Source organism: Ipomoea triloba, chromosome 13, assembly GCF_003576645.1.
Source record: "Ipomoea triloba cultivar NCNSP0323 chromosome 13, ASM357664v1".
Taxonomy (NCBI): Eukaryota; Viridiplantae; Streptophyta; class Magnoliopsida; order Solanales; family Convolvulaceae; genus Ipomoea; species Ipomoea triloba.
Genome location: NC_044928.1, coordinates 24,042,265 through 24,065,692, shown reverse-complemented (window position 1 = coordinate 24,065,692; position 23,428 = coordinate 24,042,265). Strand labels below are relative to the sequence as shown.

The 23,428-nt window shown below is 33.7% G+C and overlaps 2 protein-coding genes across 4 annotated transcripts; both read right to left on the bottom strand.

Moving 5' to 3' along the window:
* Positions 1–5,166: 5,166 nt before the first annotated feature.
* On the bottom strand, positions 5,167–9,354 carry LOC116002474. 2 transcript variants are annotated; one of them, XM_031242621.1, is made up of 6 exons: positions 9,154–9,354; positions 8,242–8,995; positions 7,564–7,622; positions 6,627–6,755; positions 6,045–6,180; positions 5,167–5,781 (listed from the first exon to the last, which is right to left on the bottom strand). In XM_031242621.1, the coding sequence occupies exons 2-6, from the start codon at positions 8,944–8,946 to the stop codon at positions 5,557–5,559; spliced, it is 1,254 nt and encodes a 417-aa protein (XP_031098481.1). In that variant the 5' UTR covers positions 8,947–8,995; positions 9,154–9,354; the 3' UTR covers positions 5,167–5,556. The 2 variants fall into 2 exon arrangements, with proteins under 2 accessions (XP_031098481.1, XP_031098482.1); XM_031242622.1 differs by having other exon boundaries at positions 8,242–8,952.
* Positions 9,355–14,046: 4,692 nt separating this feature from the next.
* Positions 14,047–21,725, bottom strand: LOC116001963 (cullin-1). 2 transcript variants are annotated; one of them, XM_031241944.1, is made up of 20 exons: positions 21,616–21,725; positions 20,912–21,117; positions 20,718–20,817; positions 19,994–20,179; positions 19,699–19,746; positions 19,415–19,618; positions 19,220–19,297; positions 19,003–19,092; positions 18,828–18,908; positions 18,654–18,716; positions 16,681–16,716; positions 16,522–16,608; positions 16,286–16,435; positions 16,151–16,206; positions 15,807–15,927; positions 15,552–15,713; positions 15,226–15,369; positions 14,918–15,136; positions 14,651–14,818; positions 14,047–14,563 (listed from the first exon to the last, which is right to left on the bottom strand). In XM_031241944.1, the coding sequence occupies exons 2-20, from the start codon at positions 21,049–21,051 to the stop codon at positions 14,462–14,464; spliced, it is 2,235 nt and encodes a 744-aa protein (XP_031097804.1). In that variant the 5' UTR covers positions 21,052–21,117; positions 21,616–21,725; the 3' UTR covers positions 14,047–14,461. The 2 variants fall into 2 exon arrangements, with proteins under 2 accessions (XP_031097804.1, XP_031097803.1); XM_031241943.1 differs by having other exon boundaries at positions 16,522–16,716.
* Positions 21,726–23,428: the final 1,703 nt, after the last annotated feature.

The window sequence follows — 23,428 nt, the reverse complement described above, 5'->3', positions numbered from 1 at the left end:
GGTACAAATAAGCCAGTAAAAGACAAGTAGAAGCCAGTGAACGAGGAGTAGTAAGGATACGACGAAACCAGTGGGGTACGTAAACGAGGACTGGTCACATGGTTTTGTATTGGTCAACTTTGAGCTGTCGAGTGAGGATTGCTCTATCTCTTAAGAAAGGGGCTTTGGACAACCCTGCTTTAGTATTAAAATGGGAGTAGCCTCTAATGTGCGCTATATTATTGGCTCATATATCTGCTATATTATTACATCATATTCTTTACGGGTGAAAAGGGTTAAGCCGTGTGGTGATACACGCGAAAAACAAAGGACTATTCATTCTTTGGGGTGGGTATTTCATACTCAAATTCGAATCGAAAAAGGACAATTATTCAACGCATAGGTCACCTTCCCCAACAGAGGCAAATTATACCGTGCACCACGTACGTAAACGACGTCGTTTTGAACATTGTAAATTAACCGTCTGTTTTTTTGAAAATCACGTTTCTCGTTTCGGCCGATCTCTGTATTTATGTTAATATTCTGTGTATTCCAGGCAATCATTATGTGTATTCTAGGCAACCGTTCTGTGTATTCATGTTAGTAACACATGTTGTGATGTGTTTGTGCATTTGAATGTTTAGGAGGATGAGTTCTATGTATTTTGTGTCAATATTCTGTGTATTCATGTTATTAACACAGGTTGTGATGTGTTTGTGCATTCGAATGTTAGGATGATGAGTTATGTGTATTTTGTGTCAATATTCTGTGTATTCTGGGCAAACATTCTGTGTATTCTAGGCAACCGTTCTGTGTATTCATGTTAGTAACACATGTTGTGATGTGTTTGTGCATTTGAATGTTTAGGAGGATGAGTTCTATGTATTTTGTGTCAATATTCTGTGTATTCATGTTATTAACACAGGTTGTGATGTGTTTGTGCATTCGAATGTTAGGATGATGAGTTATGTGTATTTTGTGTCAATATTCTGTGTATTCTGGGCAAACATTCTGTGTATTCTAGGCAAACGTTCTGTGTATTCTAGGCAAACGTTCTGTGTATTCTAGATAATGATTATGTGTATTATAGATAATGAATTCCTTGGAGTCATTCGTGTCCGCGTCCACTAACATCGAAACGACGTCGTTTACGTACGTGGTGCACATTGCTATGTGCATCATGGTGCAGGATATAATGATTGCCCAACAGAGAAGGCGACCTCTCTAACTAGAGAAGGCGACCACAGTGGTTTCTAAACAACTGGTTATTGTCTTGACTCTTGAGTACATATCATTTATCTAATCTTATTGTCACGACTGGTTCCTAAACAAACCAAGATAGAAAAATATAGAACTAATAAGGAGACCTGAGTTATTACCATGGGCAACAATGTATCATTATAAGTTATTTTCTTTATAGTTATGACCATTGATTTTATCATTTTTTAAAACATCTCCCATATAATTTTGCATTTATATATTTTAAAGTACTTATTTAAAAATAAATATTGGACATTATCCCATTCCTCCAACGTGAAAAATTAGTCATTATAATTAGGGTTGACCATGGTCTTGGTCCCGATTCGGAATTGTCGGTTCCGGTTCCGAAATTGGCCAAACCAAAACTGAAACCTTATATTAAGGTTTCTATTCCGATTCTAACCGTAGAATTTTTTTTTGTACGTTGTTGTTATGTTTTAAAATTGGCTAACTGGCCATTAATTCATTTTGCCAAACTGCGTCGGCAGAATGGCAGTGGTGCCTTTATTTCTTATTTTTTTATTTTTTTATTGTAATGGTTTTGCCTGTTTTGGTTTCAAATTTCTCATATTAGAATCGGAACTGCCCGTACAGTTTATGTTCCGATTCATTTTATACCGTACACGGTTTGATTCGAACCGAACCGTGATCATCCCTAATTATAATAAAGGATGATGATGATTTTATACTTTTAAAAATTTAAAATATACAATAGTTTCTAAATTGAAATGTAACCATCCCATTTATTTATATACATACATTTTGTAAAACATAAATCAATATAATGAAGACACTTGATAAAATCGAATGAAAGTGATGAGTCAAAATATTTGGAATTGTCATAATATTCAAAACATTTCATAATAATATAAAACTTTAAATTTCAAAAATATTTCATAAATATTTAAAATTTTGAATACTAAGTTTTTTTTAATAACATTTATTTTGGTGCTTGATCTAGGTCATCTTCCTTAGCTTTATCAACATTATCTTCATCGCTTGCTTTGTTATACTCCTAAAAATTAATTTTAGCTTGAACTTTGTTTGGTATTTTTTTGATACTTATTAGTTAATTACTCTGTATTATTTGTTTATTAAATTACATTATCACTTATTTTATAAATGGTAATTTTGTTTGGTGTGATTTTTATATATAAAAAAGGTGAATTTAGTTTTTATTACAAACTTACTTTTTTGAGATCTTAGCTTGTATTTGGACCACTTAAAAAATTAAAAGAAATAAAAATTTTAAATTACTAGTAAGGTTACTTTAAAACATAATTAGATATAAAAGTACAATTTATTATCATTTTAAAATAATTTTAAAATTTTTATAACCAATTGAATGGGTTTACAAGGCCTAGTAGAATTTACTTTTTATATTTCAAGAATTTCAGCTAAATATATTTAAAATTATATTTAGAGTCAATAGGGCCGCCTCAACTAAGACTTGATCTAATGACCTCCCACATGAGAGAGTTAATACATGTCATCTAAGCACAAGATGTTTGGCATGTGTAACATTGATTAGATTAAATATTATCTAAAAAGTTAATTACACTGTTGGTCCTGGGACTATTAGGGTCCTATTAATTTGAGTACGTGACTTTAAAGATCAACAATTTAGTCCCCTGACTATCGATTTTTTAACGGATTTGGCCCTTCTGGCCAAATCACTGGTCAATTCTTGCCGGAAAAACGTAATTGTGTCTAAAATGTTTATTGTTGGGATAAAATGGTCAATTGATTATTTAAAAAGAGGGGAAAAATATTACCTTTCGCCGGGTATTACAATAACCTTTTATTCTTTAAGGCTACGGTTCTGGAGGCTCAAGTTGTCTTGCTACTTATGAACGCATGTCGGGACAATCAGTTAATTTTATGAATTCTTGCATTGTGTTTAGCCGCAATACTGGAGATCATATTAAGAATGTTGTGGCTGGGTTTTTTGCAGTGTCCATTGTAGGTGATATTGGGAAGTACCTGGGATTACCTATGGGTGTTGGCAGAAATAAGAAGGAGGTATTGTCTTTTGTTGAAGCTAAACTGAATCATCGACTGAACGGATGGAATAAGAAGGTTCTATCAAGGGCGGGGAAGGAGGTGCTGCTAAAGAGTGTAGCTCAGGCCTTACTTATACTATATGAGTATCTATTTTCTCCCGGTCACCTTTTGCGAAGGGATTGAAAGGATAACGAATAAATTCTGGTGGACGACGAATGCTAATCGCAGAGGGGGAATTAGATGGATGGCATGGCATAGGATGTGCTGTCCTAAAGCATAGGGTGGGCTGGGATTTAAGAAGCTGAGCAGTTTTAATGTTGCTTTACTAGCCAACCAAGGTTGGAGATTTTTGACGCAAAAGGTGAGGTGGTGTCTAAGTTGCTCAAAGGTTGCTCCTATGTGGCATGAGCTTGCTATTGATCCTTTCCCCAACCTGAATGATGACTTCCTTGCATGGTTCACTGGAAATTTAGCTCATGTTGAGGTGGTGTCTAAGTTGAAGTTTGCGGCGTTGTGGTGGTGTATATGGCATGAAAGGAATGCAGTTGTTTGGACTCAGAAAATTTGGCAGTCACCTTTTATTCGAATGGAAGTATTGCGCTTGGTAAATGACTGGCAGCACTTGGATGATGCGATTAACTCAAATGTTTACATGGCTCCTGGTATTGACGTATCGACGATCCCGGCTGATTTCGTACAATTTTTTGTTGATGTGGCTGTGTTTGCAGATACAAATCATGCCACCTATGGGATTATCGTGAAAGATGTTGCTGGGGTTTATATGGCAGCGAAGAATGGTTTGTTGCGGTGTATGAATGATGTCCACCTTGCAGAAGCGATTGCTACAAAAGATGCCTTATCATGTGCTAAGGATATGGGTTACATGAGAGTAAAAGTCTTCACTAATTGTCAGATGGATTGCAAGATGTTGGAGGGCTCAATTGTGGATTATTCGTTTGTAGGTTGCGTTATTAATGATTGTCGAAAATTACGACACTTTGAAGTAGTGTCTATTCAGTTTATATCTAGATCATTGAGAACAAAGTTGCTAGAGTTGCCCGTTCTCAAACTGGTTCGCTTATGCATTAGCTAGAGTTGCCCGTTCTCAAACTGGTTCGCTTATTTGGATTTCTTCTATATCGTCTTGTACACATTTGATTTAATGAAATGCTTCATTTTGTTTTAAAAAATAATACAATAAATTTAATTTTTCAAATTTTTGAAATTGAAGATGATATAAATAAACGATTTGAGGACTAAATTAATTATATTTATAACTTGAAAGACTAGATTTATAATATGATAACCAATTTTAGAAACACATAAGTGCAATTATCGAAGGCCAGGAATCTCAACACACATCACACGTGGTTATCATGGCGCTGTTCTAGAGTAACCAATTCCGGGCTGTCGAAGGCCAGGAATCTCAACACACCTCCGCTATAAATACCACACTTAATGCAAGAAAATAAACTTTTTGAATTTTTCACACAACCATTGTCAGCTCTCGGGACTCTCTGACTCACAATCACCCTTCCTGAGCTCAACCACTTAAACCAACAAATGCTCGATTGAAGGATCCACATACGATCCGATCTTATGATTTATACGTATTTGTGGATACAACAATATTTACCACTCATTTGTACTTTTTTTTTTCTTTTGAAACACACTCATTTGTACTTCTAAATTTTTTTTAAAAAAATATTATACTAGGAATAGTGCAAACTTTTACTCTAACCAATGTAGCTTCGGCAAATTATATTGTAGACCATGATCCACATTACAATTTGAATCATTAATAAATGTTCATTTTAGTATACTAAATCAGTAAATCCTTATTTTTAATGACCTAAAAATCCTTTTTTAAGTAGTATACTTAAAAATAAACTTTTAATATACTAAAAATAAACATTCAATATATTAAAAATGAATAGTGGTTCATAATATATCATGATCATGTAACTTCACATGAGAGTTGTCACTTGTCACTCTAATTGAAAATACATCTCAAAGGTTTAATTGAAACGTGTTTAAGGAATTTAATGTGAAAATTAACAATTCATTTCCTAAAAACACTTGTTTCTAAATTGTATTTTCCTTGTCCTGTTTCCCATTTCAGTGTTTGTACTACCTACCTAGATCCTCTGGGTATGGAGACACAGTTGTAATACAGGTAACTTAATAATGTCCATTTCACTGACCATCTCTATCTAGCTAGCTACCCACTACAGTTTATTATTATCTGCGAACCCAAAAATGAGGAAATAAATAAATGAATGAACACTATACATCTCCTAGTTCAGTTTATCGTTATGAAAGAAGGGCTTTCTCTTCTAGTTTTCCAGAATTCTCTCCTTCCTCGAGTTCATGAAAAGTACCATAAGAAGAAGGCAAGTACGCTTGGGGAACATCCAGTGCGACTGCCCGCTGCAATGCTGCCCTGTGTTCCTCCCTGTGCTCTTTGGCAAGAGATGCCTGCCGCTCCATTCTCTGCTGCGTGGGAATGTCCAAAGCGTGGTCTCTCTCCAACATTGTCTGTATGAGGAAAAAAAAACGATAGTCATAAATTGAAATGCAAAGAGGTGTCCGGTGGTCCACCCTTCATCTATTAGGATCGAGGGTTTACCACTATGCCAAAAGTTATAGCTGATAGCGAAGGCGCAACTTTATTTCTTTATAGACTGCCATCACATTTTCGAGAGGAGGCAGGATGCTGGACTTGGCCCTTTACTGGCCTCCACCCAACACCGCCAATAAAGTATTTTGATTTTGAAAGAAAAAGAAAAGGATGGACTCACATCAAGTGCCCTTTGAGCTTCAGTTAGAATGCAAATAATTGCATGATCAGATGTCATGTTGCAAGAGAGAACGATGTGTTCAAACCGTCCATCAACAGGTATAGCCGTCCTGACAACAGGTGATATCTTTGTCGAGCTGCAACAAGTGGAAGGAGGAAAGAATTGCTTTACACGTTTTGCTTTACACTATTTTCTAGTTAAAAAAAAAAGGTCTCTGATACTGTGTATTCTCATAAGAGAAGCATACATCTAACCTTGCCCTTGCCATTCTCTCATTTCAATATCATTTACTCTTTTCCAAAATAAAAACGGTTTCAATAATCAATACCAAGTACTTTAGCAAATATAAGTGTATAATAACCGATTTATATCCATCTAATTGACATAAATTGTGTAAACCCTCAGCCCCAGAAAGGCAGAAAGGCAGAAAGTTCGAGTGTTCAATTACTTTTCAACTTATCCTCCGATTTACTAACTGGCTCCCTAAACGAGCAAGAAATTTCTGTTTTTGATAGGAGATGCATTTCTTCTTGTATCTACTAAACACCCTTCAATATTCTCGCATAAAAGGGATCTACATACCTGAAGGGTTTCCTGGCAATGATGTGATAAAGACGACCCGGTGCATAGAGGCGCCTTGGATCTTTAAGCTTCTTCTCCTCCATAGTGCATGTGTCTTTCAGGCACATTATGCAGAGCACACATGGGAAACTATCAGAAGTTAATGGATATTAATCATTCAGTGAGGAAACAACCTAATACAATTGGACATACAGCTATTAAAAGTTTAAGGAGAGTTAATACCTAATTTAGTCATAAACTATAATGGGTTTTCTTGATTTAGTTCTAAACGTCTTTTTGTGCTTAATTGGGTCTAGGACTTCGATGGTTTTACCTAATTGAGTCCTCGACTATTAGAATCAAGGGCTAAATCGAGAAAAACTACTATAGGTCTATAGTTGAGGACTAAATTAGGTAAGATCACTATAGACAAAGACTACATTGGGTATTAATAGAGGGGAAATTACTGAGCAATTCTAATAGGGACTCAATTAGGTAAAACCATTGAAGTCAAGGACCCAATTAAGTACAAAAAGACGCTTATGACTAAATCAAGAAAAACCATTATAGTCGATGACTAAATTGAGTATTAACTCGTTTAAGCATGTTGCTGGTATTTTTATGATAACCGTACTAGTCAGCATCTTTAAAACAATTATAATACTAAACAAGAAAAATAAGCTCATGAAGAGACCTATTATTCATATAGCCATTTCTCTTATTAAGTTTCCAGGAGTTTTTGTGCCTACTTATGATCAAATATGAGAAGAAAATCCAACCGGAGGCCCTCAAGGGCAAAAACTACAAAGTCGGGATATTCACAGTAAACTTCAATGGCTTTAAATTTCTATTTTAAAGTGCAACAACAAAGAAACAGAAGCACTAACTTCATTTGACACGAGAGTTCATTTAATTACAACTAAAAGGAGGCAAGACCTGCAAGGCTGCAATGTTTTACCAGAAAAGTGACTTGAAGGCATTTTCCTGTCCTACAGTAGTCCGAGGTAAGAAATCATCCTGATTAATTATCATAAAGTAATTATTAGTCTGTGCTAAAGTGGGAAAAACATGAGCAGAAAACGTAACTTAAGGAACAAAATAGAAAAGAAAACATCTGCTATTTCTTGCAAAGTATAGAAAGGGAATGAACTTCATTCACATGTTAAGGCTAAAGAGTATCTTTACTACAGACAACCCCATCTGGTTAAGACTGGAATTTATAAATTTATTCCAAGGGAGTAGTTTAAGTCTCTAAAATTATGAAGCCGATTCTCTTTCACACCATTGAGCTAGATAAATATGCTCAAATGCCTGTTATTGTTAACTTTTCACTTTAAGGTGAAAGGGCAGATACCAAGTAAACTGCCACACAGGTCATTATAGATTCAAATATTGCATAGCTAAATAGCCCTAAGGATGAGAATAACGGTAGAATAACAAGTATAGATCCAATCAATATGCTAGTTGTATATGGTCCTCGGCCAAAAAATCCTCTTTTGGAAAAGTTATTATACTGGCCAGGAAAATGACTAGATCCTCTTTCAACTGAAGGTTCCGTTTTTATCAATCAAACCGAGCTGAACATCGTAGCAAGAGTAAAGCTAATAGGATCAGAATATGAAGTTGCACACGTTACCTGCAAGACAACAGAATTGATGATATCCGCATATCTGACTGCCAAATTTAGCGATACACACCTTGCAGGAGCAATCGCAAAGCATCTAATCCGTCTTCTCTCCACATTGCCAAATTGCTCCCGGTTCTTCACAGCCAACATTGCCAACAACGTCACCACGCCTGCCCCTAAAGAATGCCCAGCAAACGTCAAGGTGTAGTTTGGATATCTCTCAATTAGCTCCCCCAAAACCTTCGAATCCGTTTCCTCAACCCATTGAGCCGACTTCAAGAGCCCATTATGAACGAACCCCCCATCAAACTCAGCCTGCCCGAGCTTGTCATCAAGCAGGACAAGATAATCACTCTCCTTAGCCAAATTAAGACCCCTAATAGCCACAACTATTTCCTGGCTGCCATGATCAAGGTATATCATATAAGGTGCCACTTTTCCCTGAGTATCCTCATAACTTCTCCTGAGAACTATCCAATCCAGATCAACACCATACCCTCCAGGAGGAGCCCAAAGAGGGTTTCTAAGATCATCCTCATACACAGACAGAATATAGCGACAAAGCCTAGGCACAGGCTCAAATTCACTAGCAGTTGCAAGGCCCCAGTTCTCACTTTCCCTGCCAGCAGTGTAAAGGAACTTCTTCCACGCCCAACGGGCACAGGCTAAACAGTACACACATTCAACAATTGGCAGACAGCACGCAAATGACATCGGTGCCTACCAAGCTATCATCTTCAAACACTTGAAAAATCACAACTTTCTAAAAACCCAACCAAGAAATCAAACATTCATAGTACCTATGCTTCCGGAATCGGATAATTTTGGAGAAACTAAAGTTCGGGTATCAAGAAATTGGCTTTTTTTCCCCAGAATTTATGAAAAATTAGCACAAGAAATAGTGAAATAAGCTTAAAATACCTGATAAAAGAAGAGGAAAGTCAAGACCCATGTGACAAGAGTGAAGAATACTCATCCAGAAAGGAGAGTAATAGTGGAAGATTGAAGTTGTATTAATCATCGGCAGGAAGTCCCACGAAGACACATGAAATTGCAGACATGAAGAATGGGGGCAAAAGAGACAATATTTGAACTTCCAAGTTCTGGAAGGAAGCAAAATCAATTCTCTGATACCCAGAACTGCACGTTTTCGTGGGGTCCTTTTATGAATTATTTGTCGACTATTTAGCCTAGAATATTTAATTTGATCACTCAATGAAAATTAACATCTTGGTCCTACAATTATTTCTCAGTTTATAGTTTTCAATTAATTTAATCATCGTATTGTTTAAATTTTATCAATTAAGAAATTTTGATCTCTAAAAAGGTTTAATTGACAAAATTGTAAACAATTCAAGAATCAAATTAGTTTAAATTGAAAATTGGGGACTACATTGACAGTTGAGAAATAATTGAGAGATCAAATGGTAATTAACTCTAATTTATTTCAGGGGAAAATGGCACTTTTTCCCCCTATGTTATGTGCATATAGCACTTTTCCCCCCCTGTATTATTAAAGTGACAGTTTTTACCCCTGAAATGTTAAATTGACATTGTTACCCTTAAAAATAATTATTTCATTTATTAGTCTTCTCCAACAAATTATCACTTATATATATGGATGATCACGATTCGATTCGAACCTAACCAAACACTGTAGCAATCATACCGAAATAGTATAGAGGTTCTGGTTACGATTCAGAACCGAAAAAATAAAATTAAATAATTGTTGAACCGTGAACCGGAACTTAACCACAGTCATATATAGTGAAAATGATCAAACACTTATTTTGATAAATCGGTACGGTTCGGTTCCAATTTTGATTTTGAACCGCCAATCAAAACTTATTTATTTATTTATTTTTATAATTTTATTTCTTATTTAAAAATATTCTAAATTCAAAAATTATTTTATTTTATTTTTTCGATTCTGAATCGTAACCATAATCGTCTATACTATTTAAGTTCAATTGCTACAGTGTTCGATTAGGTTCGTATCGAAGTGTGATCTTCCATACATATTAGTAATAATTGGTTGGAGAATAAAAATAAATGTAATAGTTATTTTTAAGGGCAAAAATGTCAATTTAACATTACAATGGATAAAACTACCACTTTTAAAATAACTCAGGGGGGAAACTGCCACTTTCCCTTATTTCAAATCTTTTTTCTTTTCTTTTAAATGTGTCTAAAATAAAATTTGAAAATGATAATAATCACGCCTTTCTAAACAACCAAGTAAAGTATGATTCTCGTACTTAAAAGTTATGAGTTTAATTCTTGATTTCTCATGTGCATGCTATTACATATAAATGAGGTTTACCCGTTGCGCATCATTAAATAGCAACAACAACTTTCCCTCGTCACAAAAAAAAAAAAAAAGAAGAAAAGATGATAATCAAATAAGTTACTTTAGTGGTAGTGAAAATGTAATTAAACCATTGAATTTTAAAAAGTGTGTAATTGAGTTATCAAAGTTAAAACAATAGTAACATTAACTTATTAACGCTGCGATAATTGTTCATTTGTTATTTTTTAAAATAAGTTTTCTACTTGATGACAACTTGTCAATACACATAAATATTAATAAATATGCCATGAAAATTAGCTTTTGAACAAATTAGACAAAATCCAAACAAAGAGTACATCATCACTACCTAACTCTCATTCTCTGTCTTTTTCATTAGTTTCTCATTTAAATAGAATTTGTGATGAACATTATTATTCTATAGTGAGGTCTAAAATAGTCATGCATTTCTAGGATTCTTCTTGCATCATTGACAGGTCAAAGTTGGCTAGCAAAGTAGCTATCAAACCTGTAAAGGTAGCATGTGTGAACTACAAATTACCAAGTCACTATTATTTTGTGACAATAATTCGAGTTAAGGTAATATGAAGAGTACGCTTGAGTGGAAGTGACTGATCCATCTTTAACTAAATGTTAATGTTCGATTCTTAGCTTTGGGTATGAAACAGACTTAAATCTCCAAATCAGTTGTCTCACTCAATAAATGTGCCTAGAATTTAGCAAGGGGATTAGTCACTGTGTCCTCCATCACAGTTAAGGTATCTCATTCAACAAGCCAATCTAGCAAGCTTGACCTTATGTTTATACAAGAAATGTCAAGACTAAGTTTAAAAAATTCTTAAAATTTTACTGACATATTTGTATACAATAAATAAGTTTCACTGTGATGAACATTAGCAAAACATCAAAACCAAAATGGGAAAGAAGTTCACTTTCATTTTGATTAGTAAAATTTTTTTTTCTCATAATGTGGTAGTAGACAAAAATGGTTTTGATTCCCTTGTCTATATGACTATATGTCTATATCCCATAAGCATTCAAACCAACATTTCCTCTCACGCATAACCAATTGCTGAATTGACTAGTTAAATTGATTCCTTAGTTTATGTGGTTTTTTTTTTTTTTAACTTTTGTTTTCTATTTAAAAACTCTTGTCCATGTCATAAACTATCTACTAGTGTTCAATGTTTAAAGCTAAAATATTTATACTTTTCTGAATACATAGACAAGATTTTCCTGTTTTGGTTTGAATTATTTTTAGATGTCTTTTCTCCCACCGCGAATAATTTTTGCCAATGCACACAACCCTCATTGTCATAAAAAAAAAATCACTAACTCACAAATCTAGATATGTTCTACAACTAAAAAAGATTATTCCAAAAAAAAAACAAATTATTTATCTGAGTATAATCAATTGCGAGACGAAGGTGCCTTTGTCTCCTTTAAGATGGAGTACGATACGATGCTTTCTTTTTTTGTCTGAAAGATCGTAAGGCTTGTTGTTTTTAATCGGATTAAATTGGATGGAGAAGATCCTTCCATGCTTTGACTATGATGAATGTGTTGAATCTTGACAAGGAAGAAGAAAAAAATATTGACTGAACTTAGAAAAAAACATTTTAAAAAAAATGACAAATTAGATTCCACGTTGGCAAGCGACGGATTAAAAATCAACTCAACCAGCTAATTGTAGGATTCAACGTAAATGAATTGTTGAGGGAGTAAATTGTATTTTTCTTGCGGTTAAATGGTTTAATTGCATTTTCGCTACTATTTAAATGACTACTTTTACATTATTTTCTTAAGAACAATAACAATAATAATTTGTACATATAAAAAGAAGGGTGGGTCTCTTGTTAGACCATCTCACGAATCCTTATTTATAAGATATGTCGGATCAAGATAAAAATGTAATACTTATGATGAAAAATATAAAATTAATTAGGAATAAATTGTTTATTGGTAATACTTTTGAGAAAAATGTAATCCTTTTAAATCAAAATGCACAACAATATTTAAGAATTGAATAGTTTTTTTTTAAAATAAGAATTGAACAGTTACTTATATAAAAAGTGTAATACTAATCAAGGATAAATTAGTTGATTATTACTTATGAGAAACGGTAAATTACTTATGAGGAAAAAATGTGATATTTTGATGAAAAAATATAATATCATAAATTAAAATATAATATTAAGAGTTGAAGAGTTACTTATGAGAAAAACTCTACAGAGTAATACTTATAAAAGAAAGTGTAACACTTATAAAAAAAAAACTCAACCAGTCTCACTAGGGTTGTTAATGAACCAAACATGAACAAACAGAAGTTGTTCGTGTTCATTTGTTAAGTTTTTGAAAATATTGTTCGTGTTCGTTTGTTAAGTATTCATTAGTGTTTATTAACGTTAATGAACACGTTCACGAACATGTTCGTGAATTTTACGTCCATGAACGCTAAATAAACAAACACATGTACATATCATGATCATAATTCCTTCATGAACAAGAAATAACAAAAAAGAGCATAAACTATGCATAATCAGCACTTGTGGGTAAGAATTATCAAATGGGTTTACTATATATATATATATAAGTGTTGCGAACCAAACCTGTCTCATGAATTGAGACCCATGAGACGTTCTCACACAAATTTTTGCCCCACACACACGCTTAACCCCTAAACTAAAGTACTAATGTAATATTCTAGTATATTAAAACTATGAGTAATAAATAAATTGTATGTAAATAAATTTGTTCGTGAACAATCTTAAACAAACAGTGAACAAGCTTGTTCAATAACATTACACTAACGGACTTGCTCACAAGCTCTTAGCAAACGAACTTTCAAATATTCACTCTATTTGTTTATTAAACAAGCTCTAAAATTTGTTCATTTAGATTCGTTTATCTTAATATAACACACATTTACCGAACACAAATACAAGTACTTTACCATAAGCTCTATTCGCTAACATTCCTAAGTCTTAAAAGTTTTGCCTAAAAGATAATATGATCATATATGCATATAATTTCTAGTTATTTATATTGAAACATTTAAGTAAATTGTACAAATATATAGCCTAAATATAACCCATTTAAACATGTTATACTCCCAAAAATCTCACTTAAACACTCAAGGTAAGTTTACATTATCGTATGATCACATTACCTTACAAATAAAAAAAATAGGACAGCAACATTTGTGTTTAAACATGTTATACTCCCAAAAATCTCACTTAAACACTCAAGGTAAGTTTACATTATCGTATGATCACATTACCTTACAAATTTTTTATAAAAAAAAAAAAAAAAAAAAAAGGACAGCAACATTTGTGTATACAAGTGACACCGCTCATTTCTGTTTGTAGTAGTATACACAATCCATGCCTGGTAAAATTTCCCATAAAAATATGTGTGTGCACTTACAAAAGCACGAAAAAACAAGGGCAAATTTCAGTCGGAATTTCACCCCCAAAAATTATTTTTGAGCCCAGCAAGAATCCCAGTTTAAGGAACTTCAATCACGAAAGAAAATACGATTCCAGAAAACCCCATTCACTGAAACATTACATTACATTAAATACTCGGAGGGTATATAACAAAGTAACAAGCACATATTGAGAATGCTTATGGGAGGGCCATATATGTGAGAATACGAACAAGTCTCACTCTCTTCACAAAGAAGAGCAAATTTGCCTCTTCCTAACATGTACGGGTACCATAGTGGACTGCTATAATCAATCCACCTTTTGCAGCTCAGCTCAGGGTAGATGTGATTTCAAAAACTTGACTGTAACAAAAATCACGATACAGGAGTTCTGCTCGACTGCCAATTTCGACAGCCGTGACTGTCATCTCAAACTGAAGCTATAGCATCAGTGAGAATTAATAACTCCTTTGATATCACCGACCTAAGCCAAATCATGCTAAGTACTTGAACATGTTAGGGTTATCCTTCTCCCTTTCAAGATAGTCCCTAGTGATCAAGTCTTCAATCCTCTTTTTGATTGCTTTAACATCAGGCTGTGCATTGTGCATTGAAAATTAAAATTAACATTTTCACAACAATGTCCAAGAAGTCAGATGAAGTAGGTGATGTCGGGACTTTACCTTGAACATGCGCCCCAGCTGCTCAACACATTCCATGACTAACTGCTGATAGCCCAAGACCTTCCTGCTCTTCATAATGCGCACTATTGAGGCATCAATCGCATATCTCCTATCTTTATCAACATCTTCAATAACTTTTTTCTTCTCATCCACGGGAGGGAGAGGGATCTGCATTCCCACAACAAATTTCATTACTTAACAAACTCATCAAAGGAACCCTGAATGAACCGAGTCATACAAAATTAATCTCATCTGATCTGTAATCACCTTGATCCTCCTCATTTTGTCTGTGAACTTTGAGTTGAACTCAAAAACATCAGTGGGAGATATTGTTTTTGTGCTTGGCTCCTTATTGAGAATTTTATACTTTGCACATGATAAGGAATGAAGAAGTCTAACAACATCATCATCTGACAGGTTTAACTGTGTCATGATTTCCTGATAACTCAGACGATCCGATGCATTGAATAGCAGCAAAGTAGAAGCCTATTGACAGTAAAAGCAACAGCATCATCATCTGCAAACTCATGAAAATTTGCACAAAGATTTTGAGCTAGTTTGTCTATTTGAAAAACCTGGTATGTAGTCACAACTAGCTCAATAGTTTTTGGCTCAAATCTTCCTATGATATTACAAGTACCCAGCGAGTATATCCATGTAAGCTTCCTGTGCTTTGTTTTGGTTTGGTAGAAATCTCTAAATACTTCAACACATTTAACCTAATAAAACAATTCAAAGCAGTAAACAAAATTGCTTCAAAAAGTGGATTAAACAAGAGCATGATAGTCCAGCTTTCTCCATGACTGAAGACATAGTGGAAGGTCAGGGGAGAAGAAATAAACCAAAACAAAGTAATCCAACTGCCTTTTCAAATGATTAGGAAATGGGTAATACACTTTACCATCTCTGCTGGGAGGTTAAGATCAAAAGACTTGTAGCTTGGCCAAAAGCCGGTGGTAAGTACGGTAACAGTCAAATCAATACCAGGGTTTGCACTAGGATTATTACTGAGATACTCCTCAAAGCTAGTTTGATTTTCCCTAGCCAAAGTTAAATCGGTGACCTGGAAGGGAAGGCAAAAAAGGAGCACAGTGTCAACAACAAAAGAATAATGGGAACTTAAGTTCATAATTAAGGATAGATAATCTTAGCTTACCATCCCCTCCATCTTTGATGTGAACTGACCACCACATTGCTGCTTTAACTTCGTCAGGATACTTCTCTCATGTTCATCATTGGCACTCTTATCAAATAACAACCGTCGAGCTAATTTTTTCCTGTTGACAGCAAAACATTTATCTCAAAAATAAAATAAAAACACAGGATAATATTTCTCCTATTTATTCCTATTCCTTAATTTCTTTATGGAAAACCAGCAATCATCTGAAGCCTAACAAAATTCAGTGTTTGGATTAGCAAGGATAACTAAGGCATAAAACCAAGCATCCCAAGCAGTAAAAGGTCAAAAGAACTAAAATAATGAAAGGTAAAGAGATTTACCTATAGAATTCTGCATATAAGTCCTTATCACTTATATAAGCAAGCAGCTTTACAACCTGAAATAAAGGTTTGTTGTAAATCTTTCATAGCTCTAATATATATGGTAGAGAAAAGGACATGGAGAAAGATATGTACCTTTTCCAGTGTCTCCTCAATAGCCTCATCACTCAATTTCTCACTTCCACCTTTTTTGAGAATGTTATCACAAAATGTAGCAAGAAGTTCTGCACTTGAACTACCAGCAACACCCTTGTTGCAAAAAACTTCAAAAGCTTCCTTCAGAGCCTGCAGATAGGATTTTTTTACAGCAGGAAATACACTTAAACTAAGACAAAGGACTGCGAAATCAGCAGTGGTGCTATCTCACTGACCTTGTGGAAAAGAGAGTGGTTTTGGAAACAGTCATTTACATAAGCCAAATACTTATCATGAAGCTCAATCACTTTCCGAACAAACACCTGGAATATTTGTAAGTTAGTACCAACTGAGAAATATGTTAAAGGACATTCAACATAAGTCATCAAATATACCTGTTCCTGAATACCAACAACATCTCTCTTTTCTGCCTGTAACAGAACATTTATTAGAAGAGTTTATGTTTCAATTGTTAACTCAAATATTTTCTGAGAACAACCACAAAATAACAAGAATTTGAGTTTCCAAATCAATAAAAGAAAACAGAACAAATTATTTTTCTATTTTTCACTCAGAAATATTACATGAGAATGATGAAACACTTGCAGAGAATTTTTTAAATTTCCAAAATCAATAAAACACATCATAAAATCATTATGTTCAATTGTTCACTCATAAGAAAATATTTCACAGGAATTCAGGAATAGTGGATCAATTATAAGAATTTGATTTCCTAGTCTTTTTATTGTTTATCAAAACAATGATTTACAACACAAATTCCCATTGCTACTAACATTTTTCTACTAATCTTGGACTATATCACTGTGTTCCTTCAACAATTATTCTTGCACCATCAGCCCATCAAATAATGTATACCAAATAAAGCCCATGAAATAGGCCTGCACATTAATGGGAAAAATACTCAGCCAAAAGGGCTACACCCAATACTCATACTCTGTATATGGCAGGGTTCAAACTCTTAACCTTATGATCAAGATCATGATTACCTGAACTTAACTAACTAAGCCAGAGGTCATCTGCAAGAGTACTGTATCTCTATGGCTATCAGGTTTCTTAGAGTAGTAAGTAGTTTACTAAATTCTCACAAAAATTAAACCTTGTTTCAAATAAATCTTATGTTATTTCATCTCCCTAACTCCAAATTCTAAGAATTCTAGCTCTTTACAACCACCTTCTCACACTCACACCCCTACTTCTAGACTTGTAAATTTCACCCTCCAGGTCCAGCCTTACCATATGCTCCCTTCCCTAAAAATACTGTATCATTTGTCCCTACATTCTTCAGAAAATCCACCTTTAGTTCCCATATAATCTAAAGCTTTAATGTTTAAGCCTTAATTTGTACAAAAATAACTGAAATTCACATGCAATGATTACATGTAAAGAGTATTCAGGGGTACACTCAATTTATCATCAAGACATGAACCATTCTTCAAAACCAGAACACTATTATGAAATTCAAGAAACCTGTGTTCTTCCTCAATTTTTCTTGATTTTAAGTCTCCATCCTTCTAAACAAATGGCAGAATAGGTCTATGTTCAGTTTTAGGGGAAAAAGTTCTGAGCATTTGATTTTTCATATAGGGTCCATTTGGAAACTTGAAAAATGTTTTCCGGAAAATGAATAATGATTTCCAGAAAATGACTCATTTTTCGGAGAATATTTTAATTTTCTAGTGTTTGACTAAATGTCATAAAACTATCTTTTTTCTGTTTGGCTGAAAGTTAAGAAATTGCATTTTGTCTGTTTGGTTCATTTTAAAAAAAATGAGCAAATCATTTGTTATAAAATAATAATAATAAGTGGTTGTGGTGGTGTGGTGGTGGTGGTGGTAATAATAATGCGGAAACTAGCTTGAAGAGAGATAGAAAGAAGGGAAAATAAAGAATCCTAAAAATGTCTTCCAACTAAAAATTTAGGAGACATTTTCCACCAAATTGGGCCTTTTGTCCATTGTCTAAAAATGTCAAGGATTCAAGTTGATGGCTTGATGAAATTGAAGCACTCCACTCTTCCAGGACTTGGGAGTTAGACATTTGTAAAGGAAATAAATCAAATTCAAATAGCAATCAATCAAAGATAATTTAGATTCAATCAATCTCCTGATTTTCCTGCACTAATTTCCTATCTCACATCAGTTTTGCTCCAATAAACCATGGTTGTCAGGTAAATTTTATAGTTTGCTTGCATTTTAGGTATTAACAATAAACTGAACTTGCTTTTCCTTTTTAAAGGTAAGTCTAGTATGGGTATAATAACACTGACATACATAACACATTGAAAAAGAAAAAAAAAAAAAATATATATATATATATATATATATATATATATATATATATTACAAACCTTCTTATTGCTTGCAGCATCTTCTGCTTGTTTAACCAGAGTCATACCTTCAGCAGTAACATGCTACATGGGAAAAGAAAGCATATGTAGAGCAGTTTAAGAAACATACGAGCAGAAGCAGTAAGCTAAATTTTTGTACTATCATTCACAATATGCATGTATGATATAAAAAACCTGTTTAAAAATAGTAGCAACGGGCTCTAAACCTCGTGGTATTTTAGAAAAGAGTCTATACATTCTTGACAAGTCCTCCACCTGCATACATTATTGAAGGAATCAGGAACTGCGACAATACGCAACCAAATTAAACAGCACTGATGTTCAGAACATGTTTTGACTTATTGATTACCTTATCATCTCTAAGTAATGCATGGCATCCAGAGTGCTCCTTCTCAAGCAATTGGGTAGCATACACAGACAACAACTCATGTTGCACTTTCTAATAGGAAAAAAAAGCCAATTAAAAGGGTCAGAAAAGTAGAAATATGCATAGAAATAAACAAAAGGAGTAGTTGGTTAGAAAAATCTAATAAAAGAACAAAATACATAAAGGTGCTGGAATGAACCTCAAGCAATTTTGTCTCACTACTTGAATGAAGATAATGAGAGACTCTATCTTTCTCCCTTTTCAAACATTCCTCAGCCTATATGCCCAAAGAAATAATTAGAAAATAGTTTGCGACTTTGAAGGATGTGATGGAATGCAAAGTTAAGCAGAATTTCATATACAAAAAGGAAAGGAAAAAGTTGGGGATATTAACTTTCAACATGTAGTCTGGACAAGAATCCTCTAAAATCCAGTTAGAGGCCTTTCGAGAATAATAAGCTGCAGAATCCTTGAGCATTGCAGCTTCAAAGTCATTTTCGTAGTAATCCATTTGCCCCATTCCAATTTCAACAAATATGTCTAGTACATTCTTCAACAAGGCTCTATCAATCTGTTCCCCTTCACGCTCTTGATCAATCTAGTCAGCAAATATCATTAGTCAACCAATTAAACTTGCACTTTGGGGTGAGGAAGATAGGACACTAGCAGAAAACATACCAAGGATATGACAGCATCCCTTACTTTTCCATTCAACTCTTGATACACCTGAATGACAGAAAATAGCCTCAAGGTTAATATACAATTTGAAAAGAAAAAAATTACAATAACTGAAATTATTTCAAAATCACAAACTACATTCATGAGAAAAGATGCATGGAAGAAGAAGAAGAAGAGCAATATCACGCAACAAAGACATCAATTATAAGATACAGCCAAAATATCCACTAGAAGTGGCAAAAATAAATAAGAACTCTATATATAAACAAATTTATTGTAGACAGCCACAAGTTACCAGATTTCGGAAACAAGTTAATCCAACTTCATTGAGTGCCGGTAGGGATCTCCGAGCAATAAAATACCGATCTAGGTAATGGAAGAATCTTGACAACCATCTAACCATGATTTTATGGTTTGACCACCTCTTCACCAACTCTCTCAACATAAATTCATCATGCTTTTCTCTCAAAGAAGGTAATACCTGAAGTAAGTTAACAGATTAAAATCTTAAAATGTATGGCATAATGTGTGTGGAAAAAAATGAGTATTTTGGCAATATCAAAAGCGTAAGGAAAAGAAGGAAAAGTAAGTGGCAGCAAACTGAATTCTATATATATACATATAAAATTATATATACTTCTCCCTAATTGAAGTTCCCCAAAGCCTGTAAAGAAGCTAGGTAGTAGATAAAGTCTTTGGTCACCTCAAAGAGTTACCACCTTATAAATCCCTCAGTCACATCATAGAATAATACCCCTCTTCCTTACCTTCCCATCTTCTTTATTTTGCTTCAGTTACATAAAGTTGCATAAGATACATCATTACGTATATAAGCTTGTAAGTGTGGCTCTGTGTATCCCTGCATATTCTTCCCATGTTCGATTTACAAAGTGCATATCCAGAATATATATCTAAATGTGTGATTTTATCTTTCAATAAGTATTATCAAAATAATAAACTCAGCAGTACTCTTATTTACATGTGTTTACCCTGTACTGTAATTATGGTCAAAAACTAACCGTTGATGTAATATATTCTTCAAAGGATTCCCTGTATTTGTCATACAATTGCTGAGAGTAATCATGCGGTGGTTTTTGCGTGCACATGTTGTAAATTGTCCTGTGGAATAGACTTAAGGAAAAAGAATGGGGAAAAAAGAAGTTCCCTACAATATAAAACCAAAGTTTTCATAATTTAATGTTTAAAAGGATACGTGTATAACATCATATAGTCTTCAGAGCTGAACTGTGCCTCCGGCTGTCCTTCCAAGATGTTTTTCAGTTTTGTTATCCCTCTTTGCATAAATTCCCATCCTTGATCTAAATCAATAGGAGTGCGCTGACCCGTGGCCATTATGATAACTCCAACACCTTAAAATTAAACAAAATGGTATTTCGGTTCCAAAAACCAGACAGGAACCTGCAGACAGAGCATTAAATCACAATCGAACCTCTCAGCAAAATCTTGTCAATATTATATCACAAAATCACAGCGGTGAGTCCAGCAGTAATAAAAACCTTAACACAACCTCACAAAAGGTTTGCTCGTCAAGTTCATATACCCTAAAAATTAACATTCTCAAATCAAGGGAAAGAATAACCACAATGATCACCTTCAGTAAGTAAAACTGCTGAGAATGAAAATTAGACCTAACGCAGATTTCAGAAAATCGATGGCAAAAAATATTCCTAAACTTCAAGGAGCAATCGAAAGCATAAGGATCATATTGAAATATCAAAGAATCAAATAAATTAAACAAAAACGTGAATTATACATACACAAATACACCACACAAGTATGCATACAGGTATTTATATGCATCCAGAGTTGCTCATTCTCAAGATATTCATATCGTGCTCGCAAGTTCATCTAAACATATAGGTAGAGGTATATATATATAGACAGAGAAATAGAGACCTTGTTCAAGAAGAGATCGGAGCTCCGACAGTCGACAGAGTCTTGATGGAAGAGAGAGAAAGGGAGACCTGGGTGAGAGATGTTTCCCAATTCCCGTTTCTGCGAAAAAAAAGCCCAAAGTATTCTCGTTTTCCATTTGAACTCAAGTAAGTTATTAGATTTCTGTTTCTGGCCCACCTTTTATTCAAATTTATGTTATTACCCTGAATGAAAGTAATATAGTTCATTCCAGTAATAATGAAAATTTTTTTTTTTTTTTTGTAAATGAAAATAAAAAATAGAAATTTTAACTAAACAGTCACAATGTTTTTCATTTTTTAAATTTAGAAAATAGTTTTTTTTTTGGATGAAAAGAGGGGGGGACACCCGGTACACTAAGAAAAGTAGTGATCGCTGACCCCAATAGGGGTCCGTCCTTTAAATTTGGCTCCCAATTGATCCTCCCGAACCATATCCTGCAGCTCATGTGGAGCTTCGTCAATAATGTGAAAACCAATAGGTTGTGACAGAGCTTGTTTAGCGAGGGAATCCGCTACTCAGTTCTGTTCTCGATACACATGACAGAATTCGAGCATATTAAAATGCTTTGCCAGCCCTTTGCACCTAGCAATGATGTTGTTTAGAAAATAGTTGATTTCGAGTTATTTTCTATTTTCATTTTCCAAAAATAAAAAATCTTCAATTTCTAACTAAGCATTTGCGCGTGTATATATATATATATATATATATATATATATATATATATATATATATATATATATATATATAAGTTCTTGTGCTTGTACGGTAATTTTAGGTGCGTAATTTTCCTTCTTAAGGTGTGTGAGTGTTGAAATTTAAGGTGAGTGAACCTAAAGCTTAAGGTGCATGATTTTCTTTCTTAAAGTACGTCGTTTTCCTTCTTAATGTGCGTTGTTTTCCTTTTTAAGGTGTGTGAGTTGTTGAAACTTAAGGTGAGCCATTTTAAAACCTTAAGTGTGTGATTTGTGCTCTTAAGGCGAGTGATTTGTGTACTTAAGGTGTGTCGACCTAAAACTTTAGGTGCACATAGTTTGTGTTTTAAGGTGCTTTTGTTTGTGTGATAAATGTGCGTGGTTTTTGTACTTAAGGTGCGCCATTATAATGATTAAGGTGTGTAACCGTATAACCGCACAGAAAACCTTCCCAGACCTAAATCCTTCCATATATATATATATATAAACATAATAAATGCGAATGAAGGTTATACCCCTCATTTATGTCCATTTTTTTCGTTAAGTTTTTTTTGTACATTATGCTATAAAAGTTGTACTACATAATATTTTGGACAAATATACTCCTACTGTTATAACTTCCATTATCTTTTCCACTATTGTTACTATGCACATGCATCCACCATATATTTTAATATCTTATTCAATAATAATAATAAAATATACACATTAAATATTATAGTTATATGTTAGTTATTTTTTAAAATATAAATATCTAATTTATAAAAATATTTTACATTATTATTATTATTATTATTTACTATATTAAAATTTAAATAAATTTAAAATTTTAATATAAAATACTAATATTGGGCACCTATTTTTTGCGCATCGCGCATAAGAAAAACTAGTGTATATATATATATGTGTGTGTGTGTGTGTGTGGAGTGGTTATGGTGCGAAGAGTCTTCTAGGTGAAACATGGGATGAGATCTGGGCCGTTGATCGAATCTAGATCAACGACTCAAATCAATGAAAATTTATAAATAAATAAAAAAATGCGTTTGTTGTTCATGGGAATACAATATATATATATATATATATATATATATATATATATA

Bases quoted from the DNA above. Each gene is read 5' to 3' on its own strand.
- LOC116002474 (XM_031242621.1), bottom strand. From the start codon at position 8,946: ATGTCATTTGCGTGCTGTCTGCCAATTGTTGAATGTGTGTACTGTTTA. The intron at 6,181-6,626 runs GTATGTAGATCC...CACTTGTTGCAG, and splicing joins ATTGCCAGGAAACCCTTCAG to CTCGACAAAGATATCACCTG. The intron at 5,782-6,044 runs GTGAGTCCATCC...TTCCTCATACAG, and splicing joins AAGCTCAAAGGGCACTTGAT to ACAATGTTGGAGAGAGACCA.
- LOC116001963 (XM_031241943.1), bottom strand. From the start codon at position 21,051: ATGGCCACGGGTCAGCGCACTCCTATTGATTTAGATCAAGGATGGGAA. The intron at 19,093-19,219 runs GTTCATTCCAGC...TTTTCCTATTAG, and splicing joins GTGAGACAAAATTGCTTGAG to AAAGTGCAACATGAGTTGTT. The intron at 15,928-16,150 runs GTAAATCTCTTT...TGCTGTCAACAG, and splicing joins TTATATGCAGAATTCTATAG to GAAAAAATTAGCTCGACGGT.